This window comes from Scyliorhinus torazame, chromosome 24, assembly GCF_047496885.1.
Source record: "Scyliorhinus torazame isolate Kashiwa2021f chromosome 24, sScyTor2.1, whole genome shotgun sequence".
In the NCBI taxonomy this organism is placed as follows: Eukaryota; Metazoa; Chordata; class Chondrichthyes; order Carcharhiniformes; family Scyliorhinidae; genus Scyliorhinus; species Scyliorhinus torazame.
This window is the reverse complement of record NC_092730.1, coordinates 20,448,699-20,461,844: the sequence shown is the minus strand read 5'-3', so window position 1 is coordinate 20,461,844 and position 13,146 is coordinate 20,448,699. Positions and strand designations below refer to the sequence as shown.

Genomic DNA, 13,146 nt, shown 5'->3' with positions numbered 1-13,146 from the left:
GGAGAGTGAGACAGAGAGAGAGAGCGAACGGCAGAGAGAGAGATGGAGAAAGAGAGAGGGGTGAGAGAGAGGGAGAGGAGAGAAAGGGGGGCAGTTTCTCCCAGGTGGGAAAAAATGCTTCCTCACCAAATTCGCTGATGCACGCATCAATCATCTCGTCAATGGTGGCCGACTTCTCTGTCTTCAGGAAGTCAGCCTTGCCGTCCGGCTTCCCAGATAACTCCGCCATTTCACCCCCGAGCCCTTGAGGCTAACGATCGTGACCCCCTCCAGGCCAGGAGGCAAGAGGCAGTACCTCAGGCTTTACTCACTCCAGCTGGCCGTGCTCTGTCAAGTGGAAGGTCAAACATGATGCAAAACGTCAGTACAGGAAACATCAATGTGTAAGACCCGCCTCCTCGGACAAATACCTTGACCACAAACTGGGAGTAAGGCTTCAGGGCCTAGCCTTGCCTGTTGCCGAGCGATGGGGAGTAAGACTCAGAGGCCCTTGTTGACCTGACTTCATGACTATACCCACACTTCAGGTGCACAGCATTCGGGTACAGGGTCCGGGACGTACGGGGATCACCCAAAACGCGGAGCCCCCTCTCTCAACCAGATGCCCACTGCCCCGCTCTCTCCCCATAGTTCTGTATCAATCCCAAACTAATCCCACTGCCCCGCTCTCTCCGCATAGCCATGTATCAATCCCCAAACTAATCCCACTGCCCCGCTCTCTCCCCATAGCCCTGTATCAATCCCAAACTAATCCCACTGCCCCGCTCTCTCCCCATAGCCCTGTATCAATCCCAAACTAATCCCACTGCCCCGCTCTCTCCCCATAGCCCTGTATCAATCCCAAACTAATCCCACTGCCCCGCTCTCTCCCCATAGCCATGTATCAATCCCAAAATAATCCCACTGCCCGCTCTCTCCCCATAGCCCTGTATCAATCCCAAACTAATCCCACTGCCCCGCTCTCTCCCCATAGCCCTGTATCAATCCCAAACTAATCCCACTGCCCCGCTCTCTCCCCATAGCCCTGTATCAATCCCCAAACTAATCCCACTGCCCCGCTGTCTCCCCATAGCCCTGTATCAATCCCAAATTAATCCCACTGCCCCGCTCTCTCCCCATAGCCCTGTATCAATCCCAAACTAATCCCACTGCCCCGCTCTCTCCCCATAGCCCTGTATCAATCCCAAACTAATCCCACTGCCCCGCTCTCTCCCCATAGCTCTGTATCAATCCCATACTAATCCCACTGCCCCACTCTCCCCCCATAGCCCTGTATCAATCCCAAACTAATCCCACTGCCCCACTCTCTCCCCATAGCCCTGTATCAATCCCAACTAATCCCACTGCCCCACTCTCCCCCCATAGCCCTGTATCAATCCCAAACTAATCCCACTGCCCCGCTCTCTCCCCATAGCCCTGTATCAATCCCAAACTAATCCCACTGCCCCGATCTCCCCCCACAGCCCTGTATCAATCCCAAACTAATCCCACTGCCCCGCTCTCTCCCCATAGCCCTGTATCAATCTCAAACTAATCCCACTGCCCCACTCTCTCCCCACAGCCCTGTATCAATCCCAAACTAATCCCACTGCCCCACTCTCTCCCCATAGCCCTGTATCAATCCCAAACTAATCCCACTGCCCCGCTCTCTCCCCGTAGCCCTGTATCAATCCCAAACTAATCCCACTGCCCCGCTCTTCCCCCATAGCCCTGTATCAATCCCAAACTAATCCCACTGCCCCACTCTCCCCCCATAGCCCTGTATCAATCCCAAACTAATCCCACTGCCCCACTCTCTCCCCATAGCCCTGTGTCAATCCCAAAATAATCCCACTGCCCCGCTCTCTCCCCATAGCTCTGTATCAATCCCAAACTAATCCCACTGCCCCGCTCTCCCCCCACAGCCCTGTATCAATCCCAAAGTAATCGCACTGCCCCGCTCTCCCCCCACAGCCCTGTATCAATCCCCAAACTAATCCCACTGCCCTGCTCTCTCCCCATAGCCCTGTATCAATCCCAAACTAATCCCACTGCCCCACTCTCCCCCCATAGCCCTGTATCAATCCCAAACTAATCCCACTGCCCCACTCTCTCCCCATGGCCCTGTATCAATCCCAAACTAATCCCACTGCCCCGCTCTCTCCCCATCGCCCTGTATCAATCCCAAACTAATCCCACTGCCCCACTCACTCCGCATAGCCCTGTATCAATCCCAAACTAATCCCACTGCCCCACTCTCTCCCCATAGCCCTGTATCAATCCCAAACTAATCCCACTGCCCCGCTCTCTCCCCACAGCCCTGTATCAATCCCCAAACTAATCCCACTGCCCCCCTCTCTCCCCATAGCACTGTATCAATCCCAAACTAATCCCACTGCCCCACTCTCTCCCCATAGCCCTGTATCAATCCCAAACTAATCCCACTGCCACGCTCTCTCACCAGAGCTCTGTATCAATCCCAAACTAATCCCACTGCCCCGCTCTCTCCCCATAGCCCTGTATCAATCCTAAACTAATCCCACTGCCCCGCTCTCTCCCCATAGCCCTGTATCAATCCCAAACTAATCCTACTGCCCCACTCTCTCCCCATAGCTCTGTATCAATCCGAAACTAATCCTACTGCCCCACTCTCTCCCCATAGCCCTGTATCAATCCCAAACTAATCCTACTGCCCCGCTCTCTCCCCATAGCCCTGTATCAATCCTAAACTAATCCCACTGCCCCGCTCTCTCCCCATAGCCCTGTATCAATCCCAAACTAATCCCACTGCCCCGCTCTCTCCCCATAGCCCTGTATCAATCCCAAACTAATCCCACTGCCCGGCTCTCTCCCCATAGCCCTGTATCAATCCCAAACTAATCCCACTGCCCTGCTCTCTCCCCATAGCTCTGTATCAATCCCAAACTAATCCCACTGCCCCGCTCTCTCCCCATAGCCCTGTATCAATCCCAAACTAATCCCACTGCCCGGCTCTCTCCCCATAGCCCTGTATCAATCCCAAACTAATCCCACTGCCCCGCTCTTCCCCAAAGCCCTGTATCAATCCCAAACTAATCCCACTGCCCCACTCTCCCCATAGCTCTGTATCAATCCCAAACTAATCCCACTGCCCCGCTCTCCCCCCACAGCCCTGTATCAATCCCAAAGTAATCCCACTGCCCCGCTCTCCCCCCACAGCCCTGTATCAATCCTCAAACTAATCCCACTGCCCTGCTCTCTCCCCATAGCCCTGTATCAATCCCAAACTAATCCCACTGCCCCACTCTCCCCCCATAGCCCTGTATCAATCCCAAACTAATCCCACTGCCCCACTCTCTCCCCATGGCCCTGTATCAATCCCAAACTAATCCCACTGCCCCGCTCTCTCCCCATCGCCCTGTATCAATCCCAAACTAATCCCACTGCCCCACTCACTCCGCATAGCCCTGTATCAATCCCAAACTAATCCCACTGCCCCACTCTCTCCCCATAGCCCTGTATCAATCCCAAACTAATCCCACTGCCCCGCTCTCTCCCCACAGCCCTGTATCAATCCCCAAACTAATCCCACTGCCCCCCTCTCTCCCCATAGCACTGTATCAATCCCAAACTAATCCCACTGCCCCACTCTCTCCCCATAGCCCTGTATCAATCCCAAGCTAATCCCACTGCCACGCTCTCTCACCAGAGCTCTGTATCAATCCCAAACTAATCCCACTGCCCCGCTCTCTCCCCATAGCCCTGTATCAATCCTAAACTAATCCCACTGCCCCGCTCTCTCCCCATAGCCCTGTATCAATCCCAAACTAATCCTACTGCCCCACTCTCTCCCCATAGCTCTGTATCAATCCTAAACTAATCCTACTGCCCCGCTCTCTCCCCATAGCCCTGTATCAATCCCAAACTAATCCCACTGCCTCACTCTCTCCCCATAGCCCTGTATCAATCCTAAACTAATCCCACTGCCCCACTCTCTCCCCATAGCTCTGTATCAATCCTAAACTAATCCTACTGCCCCGCTCTTCCCCAAAGCCCTGTATCAATCCCAAACTAATCCTACTGCCCCACTCTCTCCCCATAGCCCTGTATCAATCCTAAACTAATCCCACTGCCCCACTCTCTCCCCATAGCCCTGTATCAATCCCAAACTAATCCCACTGCCCCGCACTCTCCCCATAGCCCTGTATCAATCCCAAACTAATCCTACTGCCCCACTCTCTCCCCATAGCCCTGTATCAATCCTAAACTAATCCCACTGCCGCACTCTCTCCCCATAGCCCTGTATCAATCCCAAACTAATCCCACTGCCCCGCTCTCTCCCCATAGCCCTGTATCAATCCCAAACTAATCCTACTGCCCCGCTCTTCCCCAAAGCCCTGTATCAATCCCAAACTAATCCCACTGCCCCACTGTGGCGCACAAAGACTCCGTGAGACGAATAGAGTGAAGTCGATGAGGCTTTATTAAGCGTGTCTGTTCCCCAGCAGCCCGATAGTAAACTGGCCTGCGGGGGAAGGCACCGGCTTCTTATACTTCGCCTTCAGGGTGGAGTATGAGGTCAACGGCCAACCAGGACCCGGGATCTGTCAGCCAATGACATTAGGGCTTCCAGTCCCACATGACCCCCAATACATACTACCACACCCACTCTCTCCCCATAGCTCTGTATCAATCCCATACTAATCCCACTGCCCCACTCTCCCCCCATAGCCCTGTATCAATCCCAAACTAATCCCACTGCCCCGCTCTCTCCCCATAGCCCTGTATCAATCCTCAAACTAATCCCACTGCCCCGCTCTCTCCCCATAGCCCTGTATCAATCCCAAACTAATCCTACTGCCCTGCTCTCTCCCCATAGCCCTGTATCAATCCTCAAACTAATCCCACTGCCCCGCTCTCTCCCCATAGCCCTGTATCAACCCACAAACTAATCCGACTGCCCAGCTCTCTCCCCATAGCCCTGTATCAATCCTCAAACTAATCCCACTGCCCCGCTCTCTCCCCATAGCCCTGTATCAACCCACAAACTAATCCCACTCCCCCACTCTCTCCCCGTAGCCCTGTATCAATCCCCAAACAAATCCCACTGCCCCACTCTCTCCCCACAGCCCTGTATCAACCCACAAACTAATCCCACTGCCCCGCTCTCTCCCCATAGCCCTGTATCAATCCCAAACTAATCCCACTGCCCCACTCTCCCCCCATAGCCCTGTATCAATCCCCAAACTAATCCCACTGCCCCGCTCTCTCCCCATAGCCCTGTATCAATCCCAAACTAATCCCACTCCCCCACTCTCCCCCCATAGCCCTGTATCAATCCCCAAACTAATCCCACTGCCCCGCTCTCTCCCCATAGCCCTGTATCAATCCCCAAACTAATCCCACTGCCCCGCTCTCTCCCCATAGCCCTGTATCAATCCCCAAACTAATCCCACTGCCCCGCTCTCTCCCCATAGCCCTGTATCAATCCCAAACTAATCCCACTCCCCCACTCTCCCCCCATAGCCCTGTATCAATCCCCAAACTAATCCCACTGCCCCGCTCTCTCCCCATAGCCCTGTATCAATCCCCAAACTAATCCCACTGCCACGCTCTCTCCCCAGAGCTCTGTATCAATCCCATACTAATCCCACTGCCCCACTCTCCCCCCATAGCCCTGTATCAATCCCCAAACTAATCCCACTGCCCCGCTCTCTCCCCATAGCCCTGTATCAATCCCAAACTAATCCCACTGCCCCACTCTCTCCCCATAGCCCTGTATCAATCCCAACTAATCCCACTGCCCCACTCTCCCCCCATAGCCCTGTATCAATCCCAAACTAATCCCACTGCCCCGCTCTCTCCCCATAGCCCTGTATCAATCCCAAACTAATCCCACTGCCCCGATCTCCCCCCACAGCCCTGTATCAATCCCAAACTAATCCCACTGCCCCGCTCTCTCCCCATAGCCCTGTATCAATCTCAAACTAATCCCACTGCCCCACTCTCTCCCCATAGCCCTGTATCAATCCCAAACTAATCCCACTGCCCCACTCTCTCCCCATAGCCCTGTATCAATCCCAACTAATCCCACTGCCCCACTCTCCCCCCATAGCCCTGTATCAATCCCAAACTAATCCCACTGCCCCACTCTCTCCCCATAGCCCTGTATCAATCCCAAACTAATCCCACTGCCCCGATCTCCCCCCACAGCCCTGTATCAATCCCAAACTAATCCCACTGCCCCGCTCTCTCCCCATAGCCCTGTATCAATCCCAAACTAATCCCACTGCCCCGCTCTCTCCCCATAGCTCTGTATCAATCCCAAACTAATCCCACTGCCCCGCTCTCCCCCCACTGCCCTGTATCAATCCACAAACTAATCCCACTGCCCCGCTCTCTCCCCACAGCCCTGTATCAATCCCAAACTAATCCCACTGCCCCGCTCTCTCCCCATAGCTCTGTATCAATCCCAAACTAATCCCACTGCCCCGCTCTCTCCCCATAGCCCTGTATCAATCCCAAACTAATCCCACTGCCCCGCTCTCTCCCCGTAGCCCTGTATCAATCCCAAACTAATCCCACTGCCCCGCTCTTCCCCCATAGCCCTGTATCAATCCCAAACTAATCCCACTGCCCCACTCTCCCCCCATAGCCCTGTATCAATCCCAAACTAATCCCACTGCCCCACTCTCTCCCCATAGCCCTGTGTCAATCCCAAAATAATCCCACTGCCCCGCTCTCTCCCCATAGCTCTGTATCAATCCCAAACTAATCCCACTGCCCCGCTCTCCCCCCACAGCCCTGTATCAATCCCCAAACTAATCCCACTGCCCTGCTCTCTCCCCATAGCCCTGTATCAATCCCAAACTAATCCCACTGCCCCACTCTCCCCCCATAGCCCTGTATCAATCCCAAACTAATCCCACTGCCCCACTCTCTCCCCATGGCCCTGTATCAATCCCAAACTAATCCCACTGCCCCGCTCTCTCCCCATCGCCCTGTATCAATCCCAAACTAATCCCACTGCCCCACTCACTCCGCATAGCCCTGTATCAATCCCAAACTAATCCCACTGCCCCACTCTCTCCCCATAGCCCTGTATCAATCCCAAACTAATCCCACTGCCCCGCTCTCTCCCCACAGCCCTGTATCAATCCCCAAACTAATCCCACTGCCCCCCTCTCTCCCCATAGCACTGTATCAATCCCAAACTAATCCCACTGCCCCACTCTCTCCCCATAGCCCTGTATCAATCCCAAACTAATCCCACTGCCACGCTCTCTCACCAGAGCTCTGTATCAATCCCAAACTAATCCCACTGCCCCGCTCTCTCCCCATAGCCCTGTATCAATCCTAAACTAATCCCACTGCCCCGCTCTCTCCCCATAGCCCTGTATCAATCCCAAACTAATCCTACTGCCCCACTCTCTCCCCATAGCTCTGTATCAATCCTAAACTAATCCTACTGCCCCACTCTCTCCCCAGAGCTCTGTATCAATCCCCAAATTAATCCCACTGTCCCGCTCTCTCCCCATAGCCCTGTATCAATCCCCAAACTAATCCCACTGCCCCGTTCTCTCCCCATAGCCCTGTATCAATCCCAAATTACTCCCACTGCCCCGCTCTCTCCCCATAGCCCTGTATCAATCCCAAACTAATCCCACTGCCCCACTCTCTCCCCAGAGCCCTGCATCAATCCCAAACTAATCCCACTGCCCTGCTCTCTCCCCATTGCCCTGTATCAATCCCAAACTAATCCCACTGCCCTGCTCTCTCCCCATAGCCCTGTATCAATCCCAAACTAATCCCACTGCCCCGTTCTCTCCCCATAGCCCTGTATCAATCCCAAATTACTCCCACTGCCCCGCTCTCTCCCCATAGCCCTGTATCAATCCCAAACTAATCCCACTGCCCCACTCTCTCCCCAGAGCCCTGCATCAATCCCAAACTAATCCCACTGCCCTGCTCTCTCCCCATTGCCCTGTATCAATCCCAAACTAATCCCACTGCCCTGCTCTCTCCCCATAGCCCTGTATCAATCCCAAACTAATCCCACTGCCCTGCTCTCTCCCCATAGCCCTGTATCAATCCCAAACTAATCCCACTGCCCTGCTCTCTCCCCATAGCTCTGTATCAATCCCCAAATTAATCCGACTGCCCCGCTCTCTCCCCATAGCCCTGTATCCATCCCCAAACTAATCCCACTGCCTCGCTCTCTCCTCAGAGCCCTGTACCAATCCCAAACTAATCCCACTGCCCCACTCTCTCCCCAGAGCTCTTTATCAATCCCCAAATTAATCCCACTGTCCCGCTCTCTCCCCATAGCCCTGTATCAATCCCCAAACTAATCCCACTGTCCCGCTCTCTCCCCATAGCCCTGTATCAATCCCCAAACTAATCCCACTGCCCCGTTCTCTCCCCATAGCCCTGTATCAATCCCAAATTAATCCCACTGCCCCGCTCTCTCCCCATAGCCCTGTATCAATCCCAAACTAATCCCACTGCCCCACTCTCTCCCCAGAGCCCTGCATCAATCCCAAACTAATCCCACTGCCCTGCTCTCTCCCCATTGCCCTGTATCAATCCCAAACTAATCCCACTGCCCTGCTCTCTCCCCACAGCCCTGTATCAATCCCAAACTAATCCCACTGCCTCTCTCTCTCCTCAGAGCCCTGTATCAATCCCAAACTAATCCCACTGCCCCGCTCTCTCCCCATAGCCCTGCATCAATCCCAAACTAATCCCACTGCCTTGCTCTCCCCCCATTGCCCTGTATCAATCCCAAACTAATCCCACTGCCCTGCTCTCTCCCCACAGCCCTGTATCAATCCCAAACTAATCCCACTGCCTCGCTCTCTCCTCAGAGCCCTGTATCAATCCCAAACTAATCCCACTGCCCTGCTCTCTCCCCACAGCCCTGTATCAATCCCAAACTAATCCCACTGCTCCGCTCTCTCCCCATAGCCCTGTATCAATCCCCAAACTAATCCCACTGCCCCGCTCTCTCCCCACAGCCCTGTATCAATCCCAAACTAATCCCACTGCCCCGCTCTCTCCCCGTAGCCCTGTATCAATCCCAAACTAATCCCACTGCCCCACTCTCTCCCCATAGCCCTGTATCAATCCCAAACTAATCCCACTGCCCCAGTCTCTCCCCATAGCCCTGTATCAATCCCAAACTAATCCCACTGCCCCACTCTCTCCTCAGAGCCCTGTACCAATCCCAAACTAAACCCACTGCCCCACTCTCGCTCCTCATTACAACACACTCTCACACAAACTCTCACACACACTCTCACACAAACTCTCACACACTCTCTCACGCACACACTCACACACCCTCACATGCACACCCTCTCACACACACTCTCACACACACACGCACACTCTCACACGCACACGCACACTCTCACACGCACAAACACACTCACACGCACTCACACACATACATACACACTCACACACATACACACTCACACACACACTCTCTCACACACACACACTCTATGACACACTCACACTCTGCCACACACACACACTCACACACACTCACCCTCCGCCGCCCCGGCCTCTAACTCTGACACCCTGCCCAAGCTCTCTCAGGACATTAGCGCTGGGTAAGGGTGGCGACCTGGCCAGCCGCAGAGCTTGATAGGTTAACCCACGAGTCAGGAGGTTGGCAAATCCGCCAGGCCCCAGCAGCCGCCCGCCGTTGGGCAGTGAGCGAACTCCGCAATGTCACACGGCTGCCAGCCGTGTGTGTGACTCCTGTGGGGAATCTCGGGAGCGATGCTGCCTGAACAGGAACAGACTGCGAGCTCTTGAAATCACATGTCAGCCACCCGGGAGCACCGTGTCCCACTTAACTCCTGCAAGACTGCGCTGGAAACGAGATTGCTCGGGCAGGCCTGAGGCCTAGGGATCGCTGATTCTCCGTCGTCACACAGCCTGACCTTCCAACACCCCACCCCCAGTGCGCGGGTCGCGGGTCACTCCGCCAAGCCTGGCAAAGCCCCAGCTCATTCACCTGACAGGAGTGGCACAAGCGGCGGCCTGTGCGCGACGGCCTGAGCTATTCAACTGCGGGTGGTGGCCAGACCTGCTCCGAGGCAGCCCCTCCGCTCCCAACCTACCCCTTAATTGGCAACAGGTGGTAAATGGGGGGGGGGGGGGGAACTGGTTACGTTTCAACCGGCCCTCTCACACTCTCTCTCCCCCTGTCCCAACTGAGCGTCCTCCCCCTCACCTTGAACCTGTGTCCCCCTCGTATCCGACCCTTCAACTAAGGGGAACAGCTGCTCCTTCTCCACCCTGTCCAGGCCCCTCATAATCTTGTACCTCGATCAGGTGGCCCCTCAGTCTTCTCTGCTCCAGCGAAAACAGCCCGAGCCTATCCAACCTCTCCTCATAACTTCAACGCTCCATCCCAGGCACCGCCCTGGTGAATCTCCTCTGCACCCCCTCCAGTGCAGTCACATCCTTCCTATAATGTGGCGACGAGAACTGCACACGGTTCTCCAGCTGTGGCCTCACCAAAGTTCTGTCCAACTCCAACATGACCACCCTGCTTTTGTAATCTGTGCCTGATGGATAAAGGCGAGTGTCTCATGTGCATTTTTCACCTCCCTATTCCAACGTATCACACAAGCTCGCCACCCCCTCATTGATTCTGTCTCCATCTCCCGCTGCCTCAGGGAGGCAGACAGCATTGTCAGAGACCCCTCCCACCCAGGCTTTGCCCTCTTCCAGACCCTCCCATCAGGCAGAAGGTACCGAAGTCTGAAGACCCGCACATCCAGACACAGGAAGAGCTTCTTCCCCACAGCGACCAGACTCCTCAACGACTCCCCCTCGGACTGATCTGTTCCCTGTAAGAACACTATTCACCACGCCCTATGCTGCTCTTGCTCATGTATTTGCTTTGTTTGGCCCCTTGTTCCGCACTGTAACCAATCACTGTTTGTCGATGTCCCATTTGTCAATCTTCTCTGTCAAATATGCTTTTTTGTCGACTGTGTGGGTAGGGACAATTTAGCACGGCCAATCTACTTAACCTGCACATCTTTGGACACGAAGGGGCAATTTAGCACGGCCAATCTACTTAACCTGCACATCTTTGGACACTAAGGGACAATTTAGCGCGGCCAATCCACCTAACCTGCACATCTTTGGACACGAAGGGGCAATTTAGCACGGCCAATCTACTTAACCTGCACATCTTTGGACACTAAGGGGCAATTTAGCACGGCCAATCCACCCAACCTGCACATCTTTGGACACTAAGGGGCAATTTAGCACGGCCAATCCACGTAACCTGCACATCTTTGGACACTAAGGGGCAATTTAGCACGGCCAATCTACTTAACCTGCACATCTTTGGACACTAAGGGGCAATTTAGCACGGCCAATCTACTTAACCTGCACATCTTTGGACACTAAGGGGCAATTTAGCACGGCCAATCCACCCAACCTGCACATCTTTGGACACTAAGGGGCAATTTAGCACGGCCAATCTACTTAACCTGCACATCTTTGGACACTAAGGGACAATTTAGCACGGCCAATCCACGTAACCTGCACATCTTTGGACACTAAGGGACAATTTAGCACGGCCAATCTACTTAACCTGCACATCTTTGGACACTAAGGGACAATTTAGCACGGCCAATCCACTTAACCTGCACATCTTTGGACACTAAGGGACAATTTAGCACGGCCAATCCACGTAACCTGCACATCTTTGGACACTAAGGGACAATTTAGCACGGCCAATCCACTTAACCTGCACATCTTTGGACACTAAGGGACAATTTAGCACGGCCAATCCTCGTAACCTGCACATCTTTGGACACCAAGGGACAATTTATCACGGCCAATCCACCTAACCTGCATATCTTTGGACACTAAGGGCAATTTAGCGCAGCCAATCCACCTAACCTGCACATCTTTGGACAGTAAGGGACAATTTAGCACGGCCAATCCACCTAACCTGCACATCTTTGGACACTAAAGGACAATTTAGCACGGCCAATCCACCTAACCTGCACATCTTTGGACACTATGGGACAATTTAGCACGGCCAATCCACCCAACCTGCACATCTTTGGACACTAAGGGGCAATTTAGCACGGCCAATCCACCTAACCTGCACATCTTTGGACACTAAGGGACAATTTAGCACGGCCAATCCACCTAACCTGCACATCTTTGGACACTAAGGGATAATTTAGCACGGCCAATCCACCTAACCTGCACATCTTTGGACACTAAGGGACAATTTAGCACGGCCAATCCACCTAACCTGCACATCTTTGGACACTATGGGACAATTTAGCACGGCCAATCCACCTAACCTGCACATCTTTGGACACTAAGGGACAATTTAGCACGGCCAATCCACCTAACCTGCACATCTTTGGACACTAAGGGACAATTTAGTACGGCCAATCCACCTAACCTACACATCTTTGGACACTATGGGACAATTTAGCATGGCCAATCCACCTAACCTGCACATCTTTGGACACTAAGGGACAATTTAGCACGGCCAATCCACCTAACCTGCACATCTTTGGACACAAAGGGACAATTTAGCACGGCCAATCCACTTAACCTGTACATCTTTGAACACTAAGGGGCAATTTAGCACGGCCAATCCACTTAAACTGCACATGTTTGGACACTAAGGGGCAATTTAGCACGGCCAATCCACTTAACCTGCACATCTTTGGACACTAAGGGACAATTTAGCACGGCCAATCCACCTAACCTGCACATCTTTGGACACTAACGGATAATTTAGCACGGCCAATCCACCTAACCTGCACATCTTTGGACACTATGGGACAATTTAGCACGGCCAATCCACCTAACCTGCACATCTTTGGACACTAAGGGACAATTTAGCACGGCCAATCCACCTAACCTGCACATCTTTGGACACTAAGGGACAATTTAGCACGGCCAATCCACCTAACCTGCACATCTTTGGACACTAAGGGACAATTTAGCACGGCCAATCCACTTAACCTGTACATCTTTGGACACTAAGGGACAATTTAGCACAGCCAATCCACCTAACCTGCACATCTTTGGACACTAAGGGGCAATTTAGCACGGCCAATCCACCTAACCTGCACATCTTTGGACACTAAGGGACAATTTAACACGGCCAATTCACGTAAC

The 13,146-nt window shown here is 53.5% G+C and overlaps 1 protein-coding gene across 2 annotated transcripts in view; it reads right to left on the bottom strand.

Moving 5' to 3' along the window:
• The window catches only part of LOC140399947 (RAS guanyl-releasing protein 2), a 197,946-nt gene that overhangs the window by 147,593 nt on the left and 37,207 nt on the right, over positions 1 to 13,146 (bottom strand). For both annotated transcript variants that reach the window (XM_072489435.1, XM_072489434.1), the window contains exon 2: positions 127 to 327. In XM_072489435.1, coding sequence (XP_072345536.1) covers positions 127 to 229 — 103 coding nt within the window. In that variant the 5' untranslated portion in view covers positions 230 to 327. The remainder of the gene's footprint in view (positions 1 to 126; positions 328 to 13,146) is intronic.